The 27,448-nt window shown below is 39.5% G+C and overlaps 2 protein-coding genes and 2 non-coding genes across 4 annotated transcripts in view; 1 reads left to right on the forward strand and 3 right to left on the reverse strand.

The window, feature by feature from the left end:
* LOC141325610 (uncharacterized) overlaps positions 1-6,028 on the reverse strand; it is a 241,861-nt gene extending 235,833 nt beyond the window's left edge. The window contains exon 1 of the mRNA XM_073834387.1: positions 5,849-6,028. Within this exon, the coding sequence (XP_073690488.1) occupies positions 5,849-5,984 (136 nt within the window). The 5' untranslated portion in view covers positions 5,985-6,028. The remainder of the gene's footprint in view (positions 1-5,848) is intronic.
* A 3,682-nt stretch (positions 6,029-9,710) lies between these two features.
* LOC141325614 (uncharacterized) lies at positions 9,711-13,550 on the forward strand. Its single transcript, XM_073834390.1, has 2 exons — positions 9,711-9,926; positions 12,196-13,550. The coding sequence occupies exons 1-2, from the start codon at positions 9,755-9,757 to the stop codon at positions 13,002-13,004; spliced, it is 981 nt and encodes a 326-aa protein (XP_073690491.1). The 5' UTR covers positions 9,711-9,754; the 3' UTR covers positions 13,005-13,550.
* A 9,554-nt stretch (positions 13,551-23,104) lies between these two features.
* On the reverse strand, positions 23,105-23,176 carry trnaw-cca (transfer RNA tryptophan (anticodon CCA)). Its single transcript has one exon. It is a non-coding gene; the product is annotated as a tRNA-Trp (tRNA).
* Positions 23,177-26,822: 3,646 nt separating this feature from the next.
* Positions 26,823-26,894, reverse strand: trnaw-cca (transfer RNA tryptophan (anticodon CCA)). Its single transcript has one exon. It is a non-coding gene; the product is annotated as a tRNA-Trp (tRNA).
* Positions 26,895-27,448: the final 554 nt, after the last annotated feature.

The following is a 27,448-nucleotide window of genomic DNA, read 5'->3' on the forward strand; positions in this document are numbered from 1 at the left end:
TGTTCTAGCATCCCCAAACACCCTTGAAGTTAAACATGGAGGTGAAAATATTATGCTTAATCCTTAATCCAATAGAAAATCTGTGGAGTGAGCTGAAGGGTTAAATTGCCAAATGTCAGCCTTAAAACCCTAATGTCTTGGAGAGGATCTGCAAAGAGGAGTGGAACAAAATCCCTCTTGAGATGTGTGCAAACCTGATGGCCAACTACAAGAAACGTCTGACCTCTTTGATTGCCAAAAAGGATTTTGCCAGCAAATACCAAGTCATGTTTCTCTAAGGGGTGAAATACTTTTTTACTCATTAAAATGCAAATCAATTATAACTTTTTTGAAATGCGTTTTTCTACTTTTTTGCTGTTGTTGTTACTCAAAATCAGCAGGGGATCAAATAAACATTTTTCCCACTGTTGTAATATGAACTTTTAGTCTATTTAGTAGGCATAGTTTGCTGAATTTTGAGTATTTAAGTCATGTGAGAGATCAGGACAAAATAAAGGGACTGAAAAGTAAAATGGAAGTGAAGGTGCAGTTCAGGAGAGGACTTTGAATTATTTTACATGTTGCATAGTCCACGATTTAAACCTTTTTTTACGTGATGACCATACAAAAATAGGGTTGTCCATGTTTCAGAGATTGTTGTGGGTATATGGGATGACCTGGATGAGTGTGAGACTTCCCAGTCTGAAATTTTGTCCCAGTCCACCCCTGAGCTCCAGCTTCAGGGAACAGAGGATTCAACTCTAAGATACGAAAAGGGAACTCTGATGCTCCCCTTGGGAACACTGTACTCATCGGCGACCCTTGAGAGTGAGGGGAGCACTGCTGTGCTCAACCATAAAAGCCACCTAAGAGAGGCAAAGGTGGACAACAATTTTTGGTGCCTCACGGAACATGAGAGAGCAGACTCAACTCTCAGAAATCAAAGGAGAACTTAGAGGCTCACCTTAGGAGTGACATGATCATAGGCAACCCTCTAAATTGATTTAGGGTTAGGATAGCACTGCCAACTAAGCCATAAGGGCAGTCACATGATGGGAGCTCCTGGGAGAAGCATGTAGAAGCATAAGACACCTGGTATGATTGCCTCACAAAGTTCCATGAAGCAGAGGACTTCATTCTCATAGATGAGAGGGGGGCCCAGATGTTTTCTTTGGGAGCGATGTGCTAATTGGAGACCCTCAAGAGCAGGGTGGCGAACATCTGCCCTGGAGATTTTTCCTTCAACCCTTAATCAAACACACCTGAACAACATAATGAAGATCTGAAGGGTTACTAGAAAGCTACAGGCAGGTGAGTTTTAATTAGGGTTGGAGCTGAATTCTGTAGGACGGTGGCTCTCCAGGACCGGAGTTCGTTTTCCCTGCTCTAGAACAGCGTTTCCCAACTCCAGTTCTCGCTCTAGAGTGAAGGGAGCACTGCCAAGTTCAAAGACAGGAGCAGAATAACAGGGAAGGGGAAAAAGAACCTGATATGACTGCACACAGAGCTCATGGAGAAAAGTCCTTAGCTCTCAGATTGAGAGAACTCACATGCTACATCCGAGACTAGTAGCTTTATCAGGCATTACATGCAGACAAAATTAAAATGACATTAAAAACTTGAAAGCTGCAGATTCGATCACTAATGAAATGCTGCCGTTTCTTGGAGACTCACACAGATCTGTTGTGGATTTTGTTGGATCTATTATTACTTTGTTGTAAAATCTGACAATATTGACAGTTTAGTGTTTAAAATGTAGGCTACGTTTAAAATGTAAAATCTTCACTTAATATTACCTTTTTGTTTAACTTATAAAATCAACATTTGAAATCATTTGAATATTCAGAGAAAATTGCACACTTGCTCATATTTTAAAGATGAAAAACAGTAAGTCACACTGTATGTTTCTGTATCGAAGAGAGTTTCTTAAATCAGTCGCTCTGTAAAGTCTGTCAACATTATATTAAAGTACTTGTTTGAAATAAATATATATACATATTAGGGGTGTGCACAGCAGCCGGTATTTGTATTTGTTGAGGGGGGAAAAGTATTTGTATTTGTATTCGAGTAAAATTCAAAACAGGTTTTTTTTGCGTTATAGTGTAAGTATTCTTTAATTATATCCATTATAATAATAATGGATATGCAATATTGGTTAGTGTTTTTGTACATGTAACAAGGAACATCATTGAAAAGAAAATAACATAACAGCCATTACCTCATCCATGGTTAAACCAACAACTAATAAAATACCATTGTGAACATTATGAATCCCACAACCACCCGTCCTTGTTGGAGGATGCTGAACAGACAGAATAAAAACAAATAATACTTCAAAGAACTGTTCTTCTTCTGAAAGAACTTCTTTCTAATGCACAGAATTCCAAGAACTAAACTTTATAAACCCCTGACTGGGAGATCTGGCAGAACAAAAGTTACTTTTTTCCAGGTACTTTAGCCTACTTTGTGTAATAACGAAAACATTTTATTCATTGAAAAAATAAGTCCAAAACTCTCTATTTTAACACAATCTTTTTTTTTTTTTTTTTTCTTGTGCGTTTTAATTTTTCTGATAATCAAATTAAAGCATAATTTTAATTTTTGGGTTTACTGTTAAATCAACTGTTATTATATTAATTTAGAACGTTTAAATAATAATTGTAATATTTTTTTCTACAATTAAGGGGTTAATCTTGTAATATTTATTTTTTATCATATATATTGTTTTGTCAGTTATTTAAATAGGAATATATAAACACCTACATTATACTGTACAAAAGTAATACAAGACTAATATTGTTCTGTTATGTGTTAAACTGTACTTTTATTTTGACAGGTTGCCGTGAAGTTTCTGTGTGTACAGTATGATATGATGCTAGTTTTCTCAAATGAAACGGTGAAAGTTAAAACTCACAACAGCTTTGGAGATTGAGTTTATCTGTTCATATGAGATGCAAATGCCAAAAATTAGCGGGAGTATCATGCGTGCCTCAGGATGCGTGTAGTAAAAAAAAAATGCGTCTCCACCATTCATACAGACAGAGGCAAATGGAACATGCAGGATTCATATTAAAACAGTCTTTTTGCATTTCAGTTTTCACAGACACTAGTCCATATTGCGATTTGAATTATTAATCCAAAAATCAATGAATTCCGTGGCATTCCACGCTATAGTAGATTCTGTTTTTCTATGAACGACTCCGCGAACCAGTCCACGTTTTCGTGGGAGACATGGTAAACTCACTCACTCATGTGGGCATGCACTGCGATCTCATGAGGAAATGCAGCTTTTTGATATAAAGTTTTTCTTGTTCCCGAATACAAATATTAGTATTTGTTCGAAATAGATATTAAGTAAAAAACACGTTATTTGTGCCTTTCCGAATACCGTATTCGGGTTCGGCTCCACCCCTAATATATATATATATATATATATATATATATATATATATATATATATTGTGACGAGTCGGCTGCCTCCCCCCTAGTTATCAGCACCACCCTAGTCTCGCGTAGCCAGACCTTCAGACTGACGTCTAAAGGTCTGGAATTCATGGCAGCTTTAATTGGCCAATGCCCGCCTATAAGGCCGTTTGACCGACATGTCAAACAACCAATCACAGTTCGTTTCGTTCAGCGTCACGTTTCGGGGCGTAGAAATGTCCCCACAACAACAGACTGGCATGCAACAAGTCAGTCATTGAAATAACCAGCATTGAAAGTTAACGAAGAAGAGGGAGAACAAGCAGTAAGTCAGTAATTTGTTCGCGAACGTCGCAAATGTGTTTAACAACAACGGCGTCTGCATAAGCACCTTTTAGCAAAACGCAGAGTAAACCAGTCTGCGCTTTGTTTCCCGGCGGACCGAAAATAAACGCGACACTCGCGTGTTCCGGAAATCCGGTCAAATTCAACTAATCAGATGACGACTTCGACATTCCTGAAGTGTTTCCAGTTAAGTGTACCATATGCATCAGACGTTTAGCCAACGTTACGTGGGCGTGACGTCTGAGGCTGAGACTAGCACCACAACATCCCTTATTCGCCGCCCTTCTCCAGGCTCCCGACGGGAGTGGGTGTGTAGGGAGAGGAGGGGCGAGTAATCGTCTCGGGCTGGCGGCGTGTGATGAGGGCACCTGAATGGAATGAAGCCTCATCACCGCCGCTGTTTAAATGCCGAGCGTGCCTCTCCTCAGGAGACCGGTCTCTCCCCCCGTGCATGCACGCTGGTGTCCTCGCGGGTCCAGGAAGGGGTGAAGATGGAACCAGCGCCGCTGAGGATAAGCCGCTGGACTCGCGGTCCGGCCGAGAACCGCACCACTGATGGCCGACGGGCCAGGATGCCAGGCCGAATTCCTCCCAAGAAGCACCGTGAAAGCTCAGAAGGAGGTTGAAGCCGCAGGAGATGCCGCCGCCCCCTAGCACCCCGGTCCCAAGCGGGGGAGCGTGTGCGGCCACCAGACTCCGCCCCTTTCCTGGACCCTTCCCTACCGAACACTGCCCTCCTTCACGATATCCCTTCACACGAGGACACCAGATTCCCCTGTTTATTTTGGACACTATTATTTCCCGTTTGGACACTTTCCCTTTTATTTTTTTATAAAAGCCTCTCCGAGGCCTGACGCCACACCCACTGTGTGTGTCTGTCGTTCATCCCTCCCGCCACAATATATATAGGGTAGAGTGGGGGAAAATGCCCCCCACCTGTTTTTTCCCAAAATAACCACTAAAGATACATTTTCACTGTTGCTATGCACTAAGTTGGCAACGGGGATAAACAAATCTCCTTGGAGAAGCTGACACCAGCTACGTGTTTTACGAGAAGAGGATTACATGCTAAATGCTATAATTTTCAGATATTAGTAAACAAGTGTTTAAGAGAATATTGTTCTGTAGGATATCACAGTGATGTATGATAGACGAATAGTGAAGTCTGTATTTTGATAGGATGTGTTATTTATAAGGAATATAATGGTATTTTAAAGATTACAGTTTTTTAAAAAAGACATAGAAAGAAAAAAAAAGACCCCCCCCAGAGGGCATAGTTTCTCTCTATCATAATTACTATAATAACATATTTCTGTCTATCAAATCCTTTGTTTTACACTTAATGCAGTATAACTAGGTGGTAAAATCAAAATATTTGAACAAAATAAAAAAAATTACCCCAAGTGAGCTTTAGGCTTTAGCTTGATAGCACAGTTAGCTCACTGATGGAAGGTAGTTAGGTGACCCAATGATAAAACATAGTGGCTTTTAATGCATTTATTGAATATATATTTCACTACATAAATATACAGATTTATAAGTTTAATATTTATTTAGGGTTTTCTGTTTGTCTTGGTGACAGTGGTGAACAAATACATCAATGTTAAAAAATCTGGATATTTTGGACATTACTCAAATAAATATTAATATATATACACATGTTGATACATTACTTGCCTTTTACTTTTAGAGATTATAAACTGTAGTCTGTTCATTTTGCTGTTGATCTATGAAGCAAACTGGTTGGTAAGAAAGGAGGCATTTTACCCCACTGCTGGGGCAAAACGCCCCCTTTGTACAAAAATATGTTCAGACAAAATACTAATTAATTATGAAGGCTGAGCAATTTTAATATTTGGTGAATAACTCCTGCCATCGTCACTCAAACCCGGGATGGCAAATTCTAATCACATTTATGTTTTGTTTCACTGTAATGTCACATTTTCCTTAAGGGGGCATTTTCCCCCACTCTACCATATATTTTTATTTTATTTTTTAGGCTAATTCCATAATACTGTTATAACTGAACCAAATGCATGATGTCTACACACATTATTCATCATTAATATCTTTAATTTAATCTTTAAAAATTAAAACCAACCTGTTTGTTCCTCAGTATCTTCATGTTTGACTCTGAATGTTTCTTCAATCCTCATGTCTTCATTCTCCTCTTTAATAAACCACATCTTTGTTTGTTCCTCAATATCTTCTTGTTTCAATGTTTCTTCAATCTTCATGTCACATGGATCTCTGATGATTCTTCAGAAGTTTTTCTGTGTGTTTGTACTTTGTCCTGTTTAAGATGACAGTAATTAATAGAAAGAAAAACCAATGCAATCTAAATCTCTGGGTGAGTCTGAATGAGCTCCTAGTTCACTAGTCAGTGCACTAGTAAGACAATCAGAGAGTTAATAGACTAATATATAAAATTTATAAAATATACAAATTACCAAAAAGGATTATATTCAGGCAGGCTATTTTTAATTTATAACTAGTATTCAATTGTTTGTACATCATATCTAATATATTACACTTGAATGAAATCATTCTCGGTTGTGATTCACTCGTTTGTGTTTGTTGTTGTCGTTTGTAGTCCGCGTGTCGCTGAATCGAATCACTTAATCATTCACAAATGATTTGATTCAAATGATTGGGATTCTCAGTTTCTCTCATCACTTCTTAACATCACACGATTGATTCATGATATAGAGACAGAAATGAGACGCACAATTTCTGTTACTAATGGCTAACGTCTCCAGTATCTCTAAAGTATTACAACGTTATATTTAATAACGATGCATTTACTTTACATAGCTTGTAAAAAACGCTTTATTGATGCAGCAATTTCCATTAGTTTAAAAACTTTAAAAGCACAAACCTGTCTTCAGGCGACTCACAACAGATGAAGAGCGCGGCGCAGTTTTATGACATCACATCACCAGAGCAAAATAAAAGTCCCATTTCCCATTGGTGCACTGCTCTCTTGAATCACAAACACATCACAGAAATGCTGATTATAGAATAGAATTTCGTACCCATATGATGATGCTTTTCTAAAGTTACTAACATCGTGAATCTATTAATATTATTCTCTATTTTTATGTACATTTATAACACTTAGTTTTATGTTGATATACCTTGCCATTAAATTCACATTAATCTAGTTAAGGCTGCTGTGTAACTGTTACGGTTGTATGATGGCAAATTTGATCTAGCACTCTTTTGACTATTGTAATCAATCTCTTGTTATTTTGTTTGTTTGTTTGTTTGTTCCTTTTGGAAAGTTGCTGAAACACTGTCAGGGTTTTTATTTTTATTTTGCTATTGAAGCAAATTTGTCAGTTTCTATTTACCACTACATAAGTTTATTTATAATGAAATATGACTTAGATTTCCCCAGAGTATTATTACTTTTTTAAATTTGTATATAATCTGTGATAAAATATGATTACAATATAAACAAGTAAAATATTAAGATTTCAGTTTTGGAAATGCATTTACAAAGAAAAGATCAGGGAAAGTCTCACCTTCAGCCTCTGCATTCATATTTAACTCAGATATTGATCAGAAACAAAGACACCAATTAAAGGAATGAGGCAGAAACATCACCAGCCAATAAAGACAAAAGATGACATTTACCATGATTTCACATTCATATTCACACACTCCTAAAGCTAAATATATTCATTTAAAAATGAAATGCTATTTATCTTTCTGATCAACACAATTAAAACTGTGACAGGAAAACCAAATATAGGCATTAGAGTACACCAGGACAAACTAAGACAAGGAGCACATAGTAAAAAACAAACAAAAAAAAAAAAAAACAAAAAAAAAAACCCCACAAGGACAGTCGATTGGTGTGACAATCATTACTGAAAAAAACACAATTATATTGGTTGAAATAAAATTATTGCTTTGGAAATTAAGCAGAAATTTTCAATTGTAAATTAATTTCTTTTTCTTTAGGTGTGTGTGAATACAAATGTAAAATGAGACTGTCATCTTTTGTCTGTGATACTCTTGATGCTCCTGCCTCATTTCTTTAATTGTTGTGAATGTTAATGCTAATGAACACTTCAGTTGTGTGTGAATGTCTTTCCCTGATCTCTGTGATCATGAGTGCTATAGTTAGAGTATAGTATAGATCTGCTCACATCCCTTGAATACTGTGTTTAAGCTTGTGATCTGAGAGCTTTGTCTTCATCTGTAAGAACAGCCTCCTGAAATCTGAATAAACTCCAGTGATTGAGTGTTTTAGTCAGTCTGGATGACCGCAGCGACACACAGGACCAGCTCAAACAAGTTTCCTGATCTTCATTTTCCTGCAGGTTTATTAAAGGTATTTTGTTTTCAAAACATTTAACTTCACTAAAATCATAAAACTAATACAACATGGCTTTTTTTCTGATAGATGTACTTCTAGTTAATGTTTCTAATTAACAGTTTATTGTGTCTTGTATTTATTACCTAAACTTTTCACTGTTAATAAAAGAAGATATTGAGTGAACTGAATATGTTGGCATATTTTTGCCAATTTATCGAAACTGAAAAGGTAATAATGATTTAACCATATTCCTTTACACTAAAAAAGTGTATTTAAAACCAAATCACCATTAAAAAAAAAACATTACCTCTGAAACAGAAAAGATCATATACAGACCATATTATAATTTCCATCCAATCCTTACAGAAGATTTGTTCATTTTCAGTGTGGATCTGTTATTAATGACTTTTGTTTGTAAATGCACTGCCAACAACTGAAATTTTAATATTTTACTTGTTTATATTATAATCATATTTTAGCACAGATTATATAACAATTTAAAAAAGTAATAATACTCTGGGGAAATGTAAGTCATAATTCATTATAAATAAACTTATGTAGTGGTAAATAGAAACTGACACAAATATATTTTTGTGTCCTCGTTTGCCCTAATAGCAAAATAAAACTAAAAACCCAGACAGTGTTTCAGTAACTTTCCAAAAGAATAAATAAATAAACAAACAAACAAACAAAATAGCCAGAGATTGTTTACAATAGTCAAAAGAGTGATCAATCAATTTGTCATCACACCCTCCTTGTAACAGTTACACAGCAGCATAAACTAGTTTAATGTGAATTTAGTGGCAAGGTTTATCAATATAAAACAAAGTTTTATAAATGTACATAAAAAAAGAGAATAATATTAATATATTCACGATGTTAGTAACTTTACTAAAAACATCATCATGAGTACAAAATTCTATTCTATAATCAGCATTTCTATGATATATTTGTGATTCAAGAGAGCAGTGCACCAATGGGACTTTTATTTTGCTCTGATGATGTGACGTCATAAATCTGCGCCTCGCTCCTCATCTGTTGTGAATCACATGAAGAAAGGTTTGTGCTTTTAAAGTTTTTAAACCAATGGACATTGTTGCATCAATAAAGCGTTTTTACAAGCTATGGAAAATAAATGTAATGCTTTATTTAGTGTTACTGAAAACGTTAGCCTTTAATAACACAAAAGATGCGTCTTGTTTCGCTCTCTATATCATGAATCAATCGTGTGATTATAAGAAGTGATGAGAGAAACTGAGAATCCGAATCATTTGAATCAAATAATTTGTGAAATGATTCAGTGATTCGATTCAGCGGCACGCGGACTACAAACGACAACAACAAACACAAACGAGTGAATCACAACCGACAATGATTTAATGAAAGTGTATCATATTAGATACCATAAATAATTAAATACCTACATATTTTATACCTTCAATATAAGTCTATTAATTTATTTATATAATACTGAGTCTTTTGAAGTCTATTAACTCTCTGATTGTCTTACTAGTGCACTGACTAGTGAACTAGGAGCTGATTTAGACTCACCCAGAGATTTAGTTTGCATTGATATTTCTTTCTATTATTTATTGTCATCTTAAACAGGACAAAGTGTTCAAACCCACAGGAAAAACTCCTGGAGAATCAACAGAGATCCATGTGACACACTTTGAAAAAATGGTCTTTATTAAAGAGGAGAGTGAAGACATGAGGATTGAAGAAACATTGAGAGTCAAACATGAAGATACTGAGGAACAAACAAAGATGCCGTTTATTAAAGTGGAGAGTGAAGACATGAGTATTGAAGAAACATTCAGAGTCAAACATGAAGATACTGAGGAACAAACAGGTTGGTTTTCATTCTCAAACCTGAATTCACTACAGAAATGAATGATATTTATGAATAATGTCACACAAGTGTAGAAATGTTTTGACATTTGACAGAAGTGTTGAGATCCAATACTAATGCTGCCTTCAAAGACAGCTGAGAAGATCTTACTTTAGCACTGGCCATTTGTTATTATGAGATTGTGCATTTAAGTTGTAACAATAATATGGAATTAGCCTAAACCAAAGTTATATTTTTTTTCTGTAACATCAAACCTAGTATCTGCTTCTAAAAAAATAAAACCATTGATTTCTAGCACTTTGTCTACTTATGCAAAAGTAACAAAGCAAACCTTGAAATGTGAGTAATCATGTTTGGCTTCTGCTTGCTATCTACATTTGTTAATTTAATGTATTTGGTACGCAAATAAACAAGTAAACACTTAGGCTACACCTAAATTAATCCGCATACAATTGAAAACAGCTTTTTTTATTTTCTCTATCCACATAAGCATTTTCAGGCATTTTCTAAAAATTTTCTCATCCACACTGAAATGTCAGAAACGTTAAATTCGCCTTACTGTGCATGTGTGAAAACTCATAAAAGCTCTCTGAGACTATACAGATGGAACAGGTTACACTTTTTCATGCAGTTTTTCTAGTAAGATCATTTCATTTACCATTTTTTTGTAGAACAAGACAATGTAGGACATACAGAAAAACAGTACAAAAAACAGTGCTGTAAATATAAAGCAAGTCTGAAAAAAAATAAAAAAATAAGCCAAAACAAAAGCACAAACATTGATGTTAAACTCTGATGTAATTATGTGAGGTGTAAGATTGTAATGTATAAGTTGCACAGCTCTATATCTTGTGTGGATATAAAGTAATTTAAAAATGGGGAATAAGGAGGAAAATGAGAAAAAAGGAAAAAAAGAAGGAACAAAATATATTAAATATATAACCAGATAAATAGATCTATATCTGTTGAATATCAATATAATCAAGTAAATAAATAGATGACCACTGTTCAGGAGGCATCAGAGTGGAGCAGTAGGTCATACTTACACCAAGGTACTGTATTTTAACATATGAACAATATAAACCAGTGGTTCTCGAACTGGGGTGTGTACACAAAAAACAAAAGGCAAAGATTTGGCATTAATTTAACTCTACCCCAACTTAAGGTTAAGGTGATGAGTTGGCTTAAGTTGGGCTCAGGTGGTTGTTCTGTGGTGTTTCCCATACATTGATTAATTTGTGGCGACACAAATATCATTTAACATGACCACAATATCAAAACTGACCACCACAAATAGATTTTCCAAAAGGCTTTAACTTTGTTGAACAAACAAGAGAACTGTACGTTTCAAAATCATTGTTTTATATCACTGTATCTCTGAAGGAAACCTTCAGAACATTCCAAGAGAACCTTCTTCAGAACATTTTCGATGTAATTTTCATTTTGTCTGTATGTAATGCCTGATAAAGCTACCAGTCTCAGATGGAACATGTGAGTTCTCTCGATCTGAGAGCCAAGTCTTTTATAGTTGAGCACAGCAGTGCTCTCCTCGCTCTCGAGAGTCGCCTATGAGTTCAACATTCCCAAAGTGAGCATCAAAGTTCCCTTCTCATCGTTTAGTTAAGTTCTCCGCTCCCTGAAGCTGTGTAGGAGTAAAGGCAAAGTCTTTAATAAAATCCTCAGGCAGGGTAACAGACAGGATTTTTCACTTTCAATTGGAAGTTTAAATTTAGTATTTTTTTATGTTTCCAGAGGTGTAATTATAATATTACTAATGTTTTTGACAGAAATATTTTAAATCAAGTGATTTAATTTTATTTAAATAAGATTTTTGAGAGATTAATGACCGTTTTCCACCGCTTCTCTGACAGTCAGTTTTGGGGTGTTTTCCACTTAAAAGGTCAGTGTAACAGCCAACTTGTAGTATTGGCTAACATAATTGCCCCCTTCATAAAACCTCAGAAGTAATTATTGTGTGATGAATTTTCCATCTGTCGGTTGAGTGCAGAGTTTGTCCCCTTTCTTTTTCCTAGTCTCTCTCTAAATTTGTTGAATTTTATTCCCTGGGAGACATAAAAATGGTATATAATAATTGAGATAGGTCTGTATAGATTTCCTAGATTTAATTAATTGTATAACAGCCAACTTAATCTGGACACCTTAGTATAGGATCTAGCATACATGCATTACATATCTACATGTTTTGATGTTAATTGCTTTGTGCCATTAAACTGGGGTTAACTTTTATCTTTTTGTTTTTCCACCTTAGATCTAACAGCGCTGAAAGAGGAGAGAGAAGATCTAAATGAAACTGAAGAGAAAGATCAGTTTGAGAATCTTCATGATTTCGTATCTGGAGAAAAGTATTTTTGTTCCTTAGAGTCTGAAAAGACTTCTAAACAAAAAAGTGCTCAGAAGACTGGAACAAGGAGTATTTTCACTTGCTATCAGTGTAGAAAGAGTTTCAAAGAAAGAGGACACCTTAAAAGGCACATGAGGATTCACACCGGAGAGAAGCCTTACTCTTGCAAGCAGTGTGGAAAGAGTTTCCAACAAGGACACCTTAAAATGCACATGAGATTACACACTGGAGAGAAGCCTTACTCATGCAAACAGTGTGGAAAGAGTTTCACTGAAAAAGGAAGCCTTACCAGACACATGAGAATTCACACTGAAGATAAGCCTTACACATGCAGCCAGTGTGGAAAGGGTTTCAATCGTAAAGAATGCCTTAACATTCACATGAGAGTTCACATGAGGCAACAAGGACAACTTGAAAGTCACATAAAAATTTACAATAGAGAAAAGCCTCACAGATCCCCTCAGTCTGGAAAGAGTTGCAGTGAAAGTGGAAACCTTGAAGTTCACCAGAATGTTCACATTACAGGGAGCCTTTTTACCTGCCAACAGTGTGAAAAGAGTTTCACTCGTAAACTATACCTTTACATTCACATGAGAGTTCACTCTGGAGAGAAGCCTTACACATGCAAACAGTGTGGAAACCGTTTCAGTCAAAAAGGAAGCCTTAACAGGCACATGAAAATTCACAATAAAGAGAAGTCTAACAGATCCCCTTAGCATGGACAGAGTTTCAAACAAAATGTCTAGAATGGACATTTCCAGTCCTTGATTCTGATTGGCCACAATCAAAGCTGTTGTAAATTTCTCTACAGACTTACACCTCTTTGTTTCTTAGCAACCACATTGTTGCAACCACAATTACAGTTGAGATCAAAAGTTTACACCCCCTTTCAGAATCTGCAAAACGTTCCCTTGTCAAAACAATCCGAAAGGATTCCAATAAGAATCCTATAAAGGGCTCCTACAATGATAGAAATTCTAATTCACTTTTTAAAGCAATGTGTTTTGTCCATGGTACACTTTACTGTGTCAACTAGCTCTATTGTGTTGGACTGAGCTTAATGCATAAACGTGCAAGGAATAATATGGACTATGGACAATGTGTTTGCTCTGTCTACAATGTAAGAACTTCACATTTGTATATCATGAATTGGAAGGAGAGCTCACAGGAAGTGCACTGTTTTTTGATTGAAGCACAATAAAGGACACTGTTAGCATTTTAACATCAGTGTGCATGAATTTAATTTGCACACACCAGTTACTTGCTCACTTCTACCACCTACATTGGCAGCTTTGTGGAAGGCTGTAATAATCAGTTTTGGAACCAATTAGGAATTGTCTTATAGGATTGTCTTATAAGACAAGGCATAAATATGCTGCATGATCATTTCTACAGGATTTTAATGGGATCCAATTTCATCTTAATTTTTGAAGGATTGTACTTATTCATTGCATCTATTACAATTTTTTTGCAGTTTACTTAAACTCACCTTGAGTGAGTTAAGTGCAAGAATTTCAAAGAAACTAATAAGATTGATGAAACAAAAGACAAATCAATAAATGTTCTGTTTTAATGTCAATAGTGATTTAATTTAGTTTTTCTTTCACAAGTTCACTCTTACAGATCATAAACTGAGTGAAAGGTTAGGCGTATCTGGCATGCTGTCCGGGAGAGGGCTCTGAGCTCGGCAGTAATTTACAGTTATTTACAGGGATTCTTTCTCGTGCTGATTGGATAGGGAGTGTGATTACTGATGATGAATTGGCTGTGTTAATTATCCGTGTGAGCTCTTCCCAAAAATCCTGAAACCGAAAGCCAGGATAAACATGGCATCTAGGGTACGGGCGATGTGGATGGACTGGTAGACTTTACAGAGAGTGTAGATGCAAATGTTTAGAATTTTTAGGGTTATAGGTTGGCGGGTGTCCTGGCCAATGGGGTGGGTTTTTTGGATTCCTGGAAAATATTTGATCCCGCTTAGGTACCCTTTGATTGAGCCAAGTTGGAGGTTTTGATGACGTTGAGGTAAGATATGTTTGTGGTAATCGATAGCAGGGAAAAATTTGTAAGCTGAGTGAAATGTTTTAAAACATTCCATGCTGTTAGGTAAGACTGAAGGGTCCTGGGGTAGATGGCTTGAAGAATAAAAATAATAAAAGTTTCTAGGAGAGGGGGTGAGGGAGTGGGGGTGTCAGGGGTATCCATGAGGTGTGGGACATAGCTGGTAGATTTTGGCTGGGAGGGTTCAGGCAGATGGGTTTATAAAGGGGCAGGTGATGGTGGAGTGGGAGATGGAGCTGCAGACTGTGGAAAATATGTTGCGGCAGCCTAAAAATACCCTGCTGTGAAGTTCAGGGTCCAATGTGACTGCACATTTGGCTGAGAAGAGCTTTTGGCAAGTATAGAAATGTGTCTCCGTATGATAATGTGAGCTCAGCGATTATCGGTTAAAAGCGATGGTGAATTCAGCGAACGACAGAATGCAGGATGGGTCGTGAGCTGAGTTTTTAAGGGATACTGAAAATTCTCCACAATTGATTTTGCGATCTGAGGATGAAGGAGAAATAGGAGATAGCGGGGAAAAGGGTCAATATCTGCACCTGACAAAATCTGGGTCCTGATGGCATTAGGTACGGGGGTTGGATCCAGAGCTGTGGCATTTAGAGGAACTGACAGAGGCAAGGTGTCACGTATCTGGTCGATCCTGTCATCATGAACTCTTGCACCACACTTCTTGGACTTCATTCCGCATAAGCCACTGCACCAATCACTGTGTAGTTTCCCACCCACCCACCCTCCCTGCTGCTCCAGTCCCGCCACCTCTGTCTCCTGACAGTCCCTCTGCTCACCCACATCCCACCTTCGGTGCAGAGGACTTGCCGTGGGACTGCCAGTCTCCATCGGTGTCCAGACTGGAGGATCCCTCACCATCACCTCCAGTCTCAGAGTCCTGGACTCCACCTCGGCCCTCCGACCCTGCGGCTCCACCCCGGCTCTGTGCTCCCTCGTCTCCGTTGTCGGCCGTCGGCCCACCAGCTCCTCCTGGCTCCATTGTCCCTCCGGCTCCGCCCCGGTCAGTCGTCCCCCCACCTTCGCCTCTGGACTCTACTCCTCCGGCTGCGCCTCGTCACTCCGTCCTACTGGCTCTGTGGACCTCCTCCCTCCCGTGGGCACAGCCTCGATCCTCTGTCACTCCGGCTCCGCTGCGTACCTCCGGACCTCCATCTCCGCCGGGGTCGCCAGAGCCTTGGGTTCCGCCTTGGCCCTCCGGATCCTCTGTGTCACCTAGGACCGTCGACTCTCCGGTTCTCCCTCGGGCTCCACCAGCTCCACCTCCGTCGGTCGGCCCCATGCAGGAGCCAACCCTTCCTCCGCCATGGCTTCTCCCTCCGTCGGCTTCGCCTCAGTTCGTCGTTCCAGTATCCCTACATGGACCTGGCCCTCTATCCCTCCCCCGTTCCGCCTCCGCTCCACCACCCTCCAGGTTGTATTAGGTGGTTAGAGCGCCTGGAAGCCGCTCCTTGGGGGGGGGGCTCTGTCACGTATCTGGTCGATCCTGTCATCATGAACTCTTGCACCACACTTCTTGGACTTCATTCCCCATAAGCCACTGCACCTATCACTGCACACACCTGCTCCTCGTTTCCCACTGCACTGATTGCTGCACACATCTGTTTCACATTGACTCTCATGCATTTAAGCCACTGACACACACACTTCCGGCGTGAAGTCTTATTGTTCCATCTGGTCTTTATTTCTGAGCGTTTCTTTCCGTGTTTGTTTTCCCTGTGTTTGATTCCTGGACTCCTCCCCATGTTTTGATTCTCGCTGCCAGCCTCGACCTTCTGCCTGTGTTTGACTACTCTTTGGATTATCCTCGTTGTTGTTGTTTGCCGGTGATTGACCCTGTCTGTTTACCATGCTTTCTAAATAAAGCCTGCATTTGGATCCGAACGTCTGTCTCCCGACTCCCAAGTGTTACACAAGGCAAGTTTATTTATATAGCACATTTCATACACAATGATAATCCAAAGTGCTGTAAATAAGAGGAATTAAAATAATTATAAATAAAAACAGAATTTGAAAAAAAATTCAACTGTTTTAAAAATTTGTTTGGAAGAGGCTAGTGTGAAGGGAGGTCTAGCCTGGGAAGGAGGAAAAGAAGCTGCTGGGAATGACAGTGGAGGCATGCTTGCTATGCTATGGGCGATTCCTGGGGCAGAAGAAAAAGAGGGAAGGAGAGGGGGAATAGCTAGTGGTGGGGCTTGCACCGTTAGCAGAGGCATGCTCGTGCTGGAATTGGATGGTGGCGCTGCAGGCCATGGGTAGGGGAGGGTGTTTGGAGTGTGGTAAGGCATGGCCGGCAAATGGTGTTTTGCAGCCAGCTGCAGGCTCACGCTGATGTTCCGTTGAAAGGGGAGGAGAGCAGGAACTGGCGGTTGCAGGTTGTCCGGGGCACGCCCCAGGCTTGCCGATGGTCTTGTGATGGGTCCTGATGACCATGGGTAAAGGGGTGCTGCGACCCGAGATTGCTATATTCGCAGCCTTGGATGGAGGACTGTAATTTGTGGGTTCGCCAGATTCCTTAAGCTTAACCTTAAGGCTGAGCCTAAAACTATTTTGTTTTTGTTTATTATTACATACATTTAAACAATGTGTCTGAATGCTCAAGTCTGAGTGACTGGAAGGTGTGTAATACAATGTAAATAAATATTTGAAATAGCTGTAATTTTTACCCATTTCATGCAAATATTGCACTGCAAACATGCAAAACGTTTTGGGTTTCAACTGTAACACTTGTTCCCTAATAAAGGAAAGGAAAAACTGCATCTGTAATGAAACTTTGGGGTTCCCCTCATTGTAGAGTTGCTGAAGCATGAACGAAAATATTCCAATCACATCAACAATGTTAATATCGCGCAAGGAAGACTGAACTGAACACAGCTTAAATAGACAAGACAGGTGTGGGTAATTTGATAATTAGTGCACATGATGAGAACAGGAACAGGAAGGATCAAATATGGGCAGAGGGAAAAACCATATACAACAGTCTAACGGGGGGTGGGGGTGGGTAAACTAAACAGACAGCCCATGGGGCTTGACACCGTCATGACGTAATGTGAAGGCATACTTGGATGCTACAAAGGGACGCTAGCACGCAACAGAGTTAGTCTTTGTGATGAAGCAAGCTGCTCCCAGACATGGAGAGGTATGGCAAAGAGACCCAGTGTCTTTTTTCCTTTATCAGGGAACAAGGGTTACAGTCGAGGGAACTCGCACTGCGTCCGTAATAGCAATTTTGTACTTTTGTGTATTTACATTTATGGCTATATGTAGCTGTACTAACCTGAATTGAATGTTTTCTAGTTTGTAGTTAATAAATCCATTGATTTGAACTCACTTTGACTACTTTACATGTTTGACTATATACCACATATTATATAAGGTGGTGACTGCGTCAATTTAAGATGCATAATAACTGTTTTCCCCAAAGACTTATTTTAAGTTATAGTAGCTATAAAGTATTTAAAGTGAAACAGATTGGGATGCATCCTTTTCCTGGAGATCCACCTTCCTAAAAAGTTCAGTTTTAACCTGACTAAACCAACCTATCTCTAATTATCAAGATCCTAATTAGTTGGATTTAACCAAACATGCAGAATTAATAGATTATTTAGGAATATTTCATTAATCACAAACATGAAATTATGACTTTTTTTAATTTCCAAGTATCAACAGTAAGTTGGAGGCCAAATGAGGTGGAGGCACAGCTTCCAACTCCATGGCCCGATGACGGACTGAGCTTTCCTGAACGTAAGCTATTTAATCCTAATACATTGTTTGGGTCTGTGGGATCTGTTTTGTCAATGTTTACTAATGGTGGAATCAACATATTAGTTAGGGCTGGGTAATATAGCTAAGATATATATCCCAATATAAGGTTTCATATCAGCTGGTATATGTCATTTTGGTAATACTATATAATAACTACACACTATGAACCATTAGTTAAGCATTAGTAAATAGTCAATTCATCATTTGAGTGTGTGCGACGAACAACCGTATAAGTCCAAAAAAACAAAAAAATGAGATAACCATGTGGCATTAATTGTATGTGTAAACTTTGTATAGAGAAACAGTTTGGGGATATTTTCGCACGACCAAGAGCCCGCATTTTAAACGTTAAAATAGCATCACACGGAAAAACCGTCTATGTCCACAAAGAAGAATGGAGATGCCGCTTGCTGTCATGTCCGCTTCGGACATTAAAAGGCAAATCTCGGCAAAAAAAAAGAGAGCCGACAAGACCAAATGGAAGGACAGAGTAAGGAAGGCTTTGAGGGATGCTGGAAAACCATATTTGACTCGAAGAGGAGAACAAAAACCAGGGAAAAATCCACCGAAAGACGTGAGTGGAGGAACCGTATATGTGATGTGATCTCTCTCTCTCTCTCTCTCTCTCTCTCTGAACGCGCTGAGGAGCGCTAAACACCGCATAAACAGTTAACCTATCAAAATAAACCACATACCATATATAATAAAGCTGTATTCATTAATATTTCCCGCCAGTCCTGTGTAAAGTACGGCAAGCAGAGTTTATTTGTTTATATATTTATTTATATCGTGAGATGGCGGAGCGCCAGCTTTTCTAAAAAAACGACAAAGTGCACTATTGGAGCTATCTAAACATACATTGTATAATATTTAGCTATGATGTATGTTTGCATTGTATTTATTTATTTATTTATTTATTGTTTTTTGTTAATAATTCATTGTTATTGTCTGTACTGTAAGAAGGTCTATTTATTGTACATTGTTCATACTGTATTTTCTGTTTTTAAATAATAATAATAACAATAAGCTTGAATTAAATGCTTAATATTAACCTGAAGTTTCTGTTACTGTATTAAAACTAAGATAAAGGAATCAGATCTTTAGTAGTTTAAAGTGTTATAATGAACTGGAGTTATACTGTTATTCCACAATAACTGGACATATACTGTTCTTCCACATTTCAGAAATATAAATCACAATCACTTTTGATTTTTAAAGGTACAATATGTAAGTTTTCGCCGCTAGGGGTCGCATTTTGTAAACAATAACACAGGCGAAGTTTGATGACACAATGACGGAGCATGGAACGTTGGGAGATGTCGTTTTTACAAACTGCTCACGGATGAGGTAATGTATTACTTTTTTATTAACTTAACTGTACATTAAATTACAGTATTTTATGTCATTGTAATGAATTATATGCAAGGAACATGAAATTTGATTCAATATTAGCCTTTTTACTGATATGTGACTATTTGTCATGATTTGGCGGGTTAATGATGCGCATTTTTACGTGAAAAAAAGGTAAATTTGAACGAACCCACCGTATTTGCAAGTATGGCTAAATGTTTTGTGCAGCACATACTGAATTTAATTACATTACCATAGATTTGCTCACCGGACTTGATGATAACTAGGGATTCACCGAATTTTCGGCCGCCGAAAATTATCGTCCGAAAATGGCATTTTTGTTTTTCGGCCGACAGAGAAAAAACGGCCGAAAATATATAATATATAGGGGTATATATATATATATATGGCGCCGCACCGGGTATTCTATAGTCTTTGACTGCACTAACCGGCAGTGTTTGGCGCGCAGTCTCACTCTCGTTCCACTCTTGTGCCGCTACTCATGCAGTAGGGCTACTGTGCTATGCTGTAGTAGAGCTGTACTGGCCAAAAAAAAATTAGGGATGCACCGATCCATATCGGCCGATCACTTGCGCGTTTTGTCAGTAAAGCCGGTTCTGTAATCAGCAGTAAATGCCATCAGGTGCGTGATTTCACGTTGAGCCGTATATACTACACACAGCCGTTGTTCACTGACGAGCTGCGCACTTTCACACTGATAATGAACATTGATTTGCGCAGCTCGTCGGTAAATAACGGCTGTGTGTAGTATATACGGCTCAACGTGAAATCACGCACCTGATGGCATTTACCGCTGATTACAGAACCGGCTTTACTGACAAAACGCGCAAGCATTATCGGCCGATTCGTATCGGTGCATCCCTAAAAAAAAATACCTTACTGAAGTACAAAGTGCAATATAACTATGTATAACTTCATCAGTATAACCCACCAAAATATGTACAAATATGCACACTTGATAGTTTAGTTTAGATTAATTTACCTATGCATTATCAGGGTTCATGTAATATCTGTACATCACATTGTTTAAATGTGCAATTATTGACATGTGAATGTGTTGCAGGGAGACACAGATACATCCTCACTGGAAGGATCTACTGCTGATGAAACCTGGAGTTGCCCCCAGAACAGTAGGCATGGAGCATCTACGAGAAGAGGTGGTTGGGCACCCACAGGAAAAAAAAGAGGGACAGGAAGAGCAAAAGAGATGAGAAGAGAGAGTGGAGAGGTTGCAGTTGGCAGTGCAGCAAGAGGAAGAGAGAGAGGAAGACAAAGGAGGGCTGCAAGGGGAAGACGAGCAGCTAGAGGAAGAGGACATGCACCATCATTGTGTGAAGATGACAGAATGAGGGTGGCTAGGCTGCAGGAGGACAGGAGATTAATGACACAAGTGAGTATGGACATACTATCAAATGTCCTCAGTAGTTTCTGCATTTGGGAGTAAAATGTGATTGGATGTAATGGAATTTCTTTAGTTTTTTTCAGGAGGTTATACACGACATGAGTTTGGATGAAGCTAGGGGACTTTTGCTAAGAGTTTTTGACAGAGAACCTGGCCTCATCTTTGATGTGCTTCAACCCAACACTCACAGAGAGGAAGAACCATCACAGGGTGCACCTCGATGGTGCAGCTGCACCAACTGCAGGGAAATGCCATCAGATGTAGAAAATAAATGTTGTAGAATGAGAGAGGCCACATTTGTAAGCAGACTGCCCCACATGTCACTGTACATCTTAGATGCGCAGGTATTACGATTATCACGCAGACTGAGAAACGACATCTATGCCCTCCATGACACACAGCAACCTGGGGATGACAACCGGGGATACCGCTATGCTGCATACAGAAATTTTGTCTTGTGGCAGTGTGGTTCACTTGGAGCAAGAAACCGTGTGGTCATACCCAGCTGCTGTGTGTGCAGAATACGTGATGCATACCCCGACCCAAATGGCCAGTACATTGGTTTCATAGCTGATGTTTTGTAATAGCAGGACATGCTGCTGCCACCACAGTCATGTTCTCTTTTAAACATGTTTTTATTTATGTGAAAGTAATTAATTACTCCATTGTTTATGTATATATTGTTATATTTTCATTATTTATGTTCTATTTAATTTCTATTTATGTTGTACAGTATACAGTTGATTATTTTTGTATTACAACATAAAATATTGTTCCATAAGTTCTTCATTTAAAAAAAGACTGTATCAGCATAAATAAAGCCATGTTCTTGTGGTTTTGAAATATTTATTCTTTTGTGTTTGATTAATAAAAATTACATTTCAGTAACAAATATTACTTGTCTTTTATGTTAATGTTATTTTCATTTTAATTATGTACATGGTTATGAGGAGGTTTGTGAAGTTGCACACTTACATTGGGTAAGAGGCAGAAGGTTGAAATTTAACATTATAAAACTATGTAAAACAATTTTTCTGGTTCAAACGACAGTTTGAACAGTTGGGTTGGGTTGGGTTGGGATGCTGAGGCTGTAGATCCATGCTCACTTATTTTGCAGTGTAGGATCAGCTCCTTCGTAGGGGAAAAAAAACAATGCATGCAAAGATGATAAATAAGCTTGATGAACACAAAATTGCACTGATCCATAGCAATGACAAACAGCACATAGGTACCAATAAGAATCATAAATTGATAAACTATGCAAATCAGCTAGTCTTTACACTCACAAAGTCAAGAACAGATCGCTTGACCTCAACATAATTGGAACACGCAACCTCCCGATCCGGGATCAGGCGCACTCTGTTTTCTCGGCCACGAGGTCGAGAAAACAAGTCGGCGTTCCTTGCTTAATTGCTTTGATTCAATTTGCAAATCAGTCACGGTAAAGAGCTGTAGACTTTATACTATGGTTGTCAAGAAGAGATCAACTGATGTGATTGGAACATGCAACCGTCTGATCTGGATTCAGCCATGCTACCGTTGTACCCCAAGACACCACAAACCTATCCGGTGTTTCCTGCTTAAGCCACCTTTTGTCACCCTGCCTTCGATAGCTCAGCTGGTAGAGCGGAGGACTGTAGATGATACATTGGCTATCCTTAGGTTGCTGGTTTGATTCCGGCTCGAAGGAGCTGGCTTTTGAATTCGGCAAGTAGATGTTTCCACGATTTCTTCAGAGATTGCAGGGCAAGATATGAAAAAGTAACACATCAAGAGGCAGATCTGTCACAGTACACAATGACAGGAATGGTTATTACATGAGATCTCAGGCTTAATAAAAATAACAGGTCAAGATACAAATCTATCACAGTACACCGGTGGTTTTCAATCCTGATCCTGGTGACCCCCTGCTCTGGGCTGTGTTTCCCAAAAGCGTTGCAATCCTTAATACAACGTAGACGCATTGAAACCAATAGAGTTACAATCAACTTAGGGTTACGATGACTCTGGAAAACGCGGCCCTGCATATTTTGTCTGTCTCCTTTTTCTGACAAAACCAGATGAGTTCACGGAGCTCTCTCCTAACGAGCTAATGATCTGAATCAGGTGTGTTTAATAAGGGAGACATACAGAGCGGTGGGATTGGAAACCACTGCAGCACACAACGACAGGACTTCTTTTCACATTAGAAGTCAACAAGAAATCACGTGACCCCGACGTGATTTGAACACGCAACCTTCTGATCTGGAGTCAGACGCGCTACCGTTGCGCCACGAGGTCCTGAACCCAGAGGTGATGTATTTTGCTTAACCGCCTTGACACAGAATGCAAATCAGTAAATATACGGTGCTCAAGGAACATTCTTGATGTTGGACTTCATACTCAGGAGATCAAAAACAGATCGTCTGACCTCAAGGTGATTTGGGGCCAGACACTCTACCGTTGCACTACAAGATAGCGGAAAAATTATTTAGTGTTTCATGCTTAAGCACTTTGATAAACTATGCAAATCAGCTAGTCTTTACACTCACAAAGTCAAGAACAGATCGCTTGACCTAAACATAATTGGAACACGCAACCTCCCGATCCGGGATCAGGCGCACTCTGTGTTCTCGGCCACGAGGTCGAGAAAACAAGTCGGCGTTCCTTGCTTAATTGCTTTGATTCAATTTGCAAATCAGTCACGGTAAAGGTCTGTAGACTTTATACTATGGTTGTCAAGAAGAGATCAACTGATGTGATTGGAACATGCAACCGTCTGATCTGGATTCAGCCATGCTACCGTTGTACCCCAAGACACCACAAACCTATCTGGTGTTTCCTGCTTAAGCCACTTTTTGTCAGCCTGTCTTCGATAGCTCAGCTGGTAGAGCGGAGGACTGTAGATAATACATTGGCTATCCTTAGGTCGCTGGTTCGATTCCGGCTCGAAGGAGATGGCTTTTGAATTCGGCACGTAGATGTTTCCACGATTTCTTCAGAGATTGCAGGGCAAGATATGAAAAATTAACACATCAAGAGGCAGATCTGTCACAGTACACAATGACAGGAATGGTTATTACATGAGTTCTCAGGCTTAATAAAAATAACAGGTCAAGATACAAATCTATCGCAGTACACCGGTGGTTTTCAATCCTGATCCTGGTGACCCCCTGCTCTGGGCTGTGTTTCCCAAAAGCGTTGCAAACCTTAATACAACGTAGACGCACTGAAACCAATAGAGTTACATTCAACTTAGGGTTATGATGACTCTGAAAAACACGGCCCTGCATATTTTGTCTGTCTCCTTTTTCTGACAAAACCAGATGAGTTCATGGAGCTCTCTCCTAACGAGCTAATGATCTGAATCAGGTGTGTTTAATAAGGGAGACATACAGAGCGGTGGGATTGGAAACCACTGCAGCACACAACGACAGGACTTCTTTTCACATTAGAAGTCAACAAGAAATCACGTGACCCCGACGTGATTTGAACACGCAACCTTCTGATCTGGAGTCAGACGCGCTACCGTTGCGCCACGGTGATGTATTTTGCTTAACCGCCTTGACACAGAATGCAAATCAGTAAATATACGGTGCTCAAGGAACATTCTTGATGTTGGACTTCATACTCAGGAGATCAAAAACAGATCGTCTGACCTCAAGGTGATTTGGGGCCAGACACTCTACCGTTGCACTACAAGATAGCGGAACAATTATTTAGTGTTTCATGCTTAAGCACTTTGATAAACTATGCAAATCAGCTAGTCTTTACACTCACAAAGTCAAGAACAGATCGCTTGACCTCAACATAATTGGAACACGCAACCTCCCGATCCGGGATCAGGCGCACTCTGTTTTCTCGGCCACGAGGTCGAGAAAACAAGTCGGCGTTCCTTGCTTAATTGCTTTGATTCAATTTGCAAATCAGTCACGGTAAAGGGCTGTAGACTTTATACTATGGTTGTCAAGAAGAGATCAACTGATGTGATTGGAACATGCAACCGTCTGATCTGGATTCAGCCATGCTACCGTTGTACCCCAAGACACCACAAACCTATCTGGTGTTTCCTGCTTAAGCCACTTTTTGTCAGCCTGTCTTCGATAGCTCAGCTGGTAGAGCGGAGGACTGTAGATAATACATTGGCTATCCTTAGGTCGCTGGTTCGATTCCGGCTCGAAGGAGCTTGCTTTTGAATTCGGCACGTAGATGTTTCCACGATTTCTTCAGAGATTGCAGGGCAAGATATGAAAAAGTAACACATCAAGAGGCAGATCTGTCACAGTACACAATGACAGGAATGGTTATTACATGAGATCTCAGGCTTAATAAAAATAACAGGTCAAGATACAAATCTATCGCAGTACACCGGTGGTTTTCAATCCTGATCCTGGTGACCCCCTGCTCTGGGCTGTGTTTCCCAAAAGCGTTGCAAACCTTAATACAACGTAGACGCATTGAAACCAATAGAGTTACAATCAACTTAGGGTTACGATGACTCTGAAAAACGCGGCCCTGCATATTTTGTCTGTCTCCTTTTTCTGACAAAACCAGATGAGTTCATGGAGCTCTCTCCTAACGAGCTAATGATCTGAATCAGGTGTGTTTAATAAGGGAGACATACAGAACGGTGGGATTGGAAAACACTGCAGCACACAACGACAGGACCTCTTTTCACATTAGAAGTCAACAAGAAATCATGTGATCCTGACGTGATTTGAACACGCAACCTTCCAATCTGGAGTCAGACGCGCTACCGTTGCGCCACGAGGTCCTGAACCCAGAGGTGATGTATTTTGCTTAACCGCCTTGACACAGAATGCAAATCAGTAAATATACGGTGCTCAAGGAACATTCTTGATGTTGGACTTCATACTCAGGAGATCAAAAACAGATCGTCTGACCTCAAGGTGATTTGGGGCCAGACACTCTACCGTTGCACTACAAGATAGCGGAACAATTATTTAGTGTTTCATGCTTAAGCACTTTGATAAACTATGCAAATCAGCTAGTCTTTACACTCACAAATTCAAGAACAGATCGCTTGACCTCAACATAATTGGAACACGCAACCTCCCGATCCGGGATCAGGCGCACTCTGTTTTCTCGGCCACGAGGTCGAGAAAACAAGTCGGCGTTCCTTGCTTAATTGCTTTGATTCAATTTGCAAATCAGTCACGGTAAAGGGCTGTAGACTTTATACTATGGTTGTCAAGAAGAGATCAACTGATGTGATTGGAACATGCAACCGTCTGATCTGGATTCAGCCATGCTACCGTTGTACCCCAAGACACCACAAACCTATCTGGTGTTTCCTGCTTAAGCCACTTTTTGTCAGCCTGTCTTCGATAGCTCAGCTGGTAGAGCGGAGGACTGTAGATAATACATTGGCTATCCTTATGTCGCTGGTTCGATTCCGGCTCGAAGGAGCTGGCTTTTGAATTCGGCACGTAGATGTTTCCACGATTTCTTCAGAGATTGCAGGGCAAGATATGAAAAAGTAACACATCAAGAGGCAGATCTGTCACAGTACACAATGACAGGAATGGTTATTACATGAGTTCTCAGGCTTAATAAAAATAACAGGTCAAGATACAAATCTATCGCAGTACACCGGTGGTTTTCAATCCTGATCCTGGTGACCCCCTGCTCTGGGCTGTGTTTCCCAAAAGCGTTGCAAACCTTAATACAACGTAGACGCATTGAAACCAATAGAGTTACAATCAACTTAGGGTTACGATGACTCTGAAAAACACGGCCCTGCATATTTTGTCTGTCTCCTTTTTCTGACACAACCAGATGAGTTCATGGAGCTCTCTCCTAACGAGCTAATGATCTGAATCAGGTGTGTTTAATAAGGGAGACATACAGAGCGGTGGGATTGGAAACCACTGCAGCACACAACGACAGGACTTCTTTTCACATTAGAAGTCAACAAGAAATCACGTGACCCCGACGTGATTTGAACACGCAACCTTCTGATCTGGAGTCAGACGCGCTACCATTGCGCCACGAGGTCCTGAACCCAGAGGTGATGTATTTTGCTTAACCGCCTTGACACAGAATGCAAATCAGTAAATATACGGTGCTCAAGGAACATTCTTGATGTTGGACTTCATACTCAGGAGATCAAAAACAGATCGTCTGACCTCAAGGTGATTTGGGGCCAGACACTCTACCGTTGCACTACAAGATAGCGGAAAAATTATTTAGTGTTTCATGCTTAAGCACTTTGATAAACTATGCAAATCAGCTAGTCTTTACACTCACAAAGTCAAGAACAGATCGCTTGACCTCAACATAATTGGAACACGCAACCTCCCGATCCGGGATCAGGCGCACTCTGTGTTCTCGGCCACGAGGTCGAGAAAACAAGTCGGCGTTCCTTGCTTAATTGCTTTGATTCAATTTGCAAATCAGTCACGGTAAAGGGCTGTAGACTTTATACTATGGTTGTCAAGAAGAGATCAACTGATGTGATTGGAACATGCAACCGTCTGATCTGGATTCAGCCATGCTACCGTTGTACCCCAAGACACCACAAACCTATCTGGTGTTTCCTGCTTAAGCCAC

Source organism: Garra rufa, chromosome 2 (genome assembly GCF_049309525.1).
Source record: "Garra rufa chromosome 2, GarRuf1.0, whole genome shotgun sequence".
Classification (NCBI taxonomy): Eukaryota; Metazoa; Chordata; class Actinopteri; order Cypriniformes; family Cyprinidae; genus Garra; species Garra rufa.

Coding starts and splice junctions, on each gene's coding strand:
- LOC141325614 (XM_073834390.1), top strand. CDS start 9,755: ATGGTCTTTATTAAAGAGGAGAGTGAAGACATGAGGATTGAAGAAACA. Junction 9,927..12,195: donor AGATACTGAGGAACAAACAG/GTTGGTTTTCAT, acceptor TTTCCACCTTAG/ATCTAACAGCGCTGAAAGAG.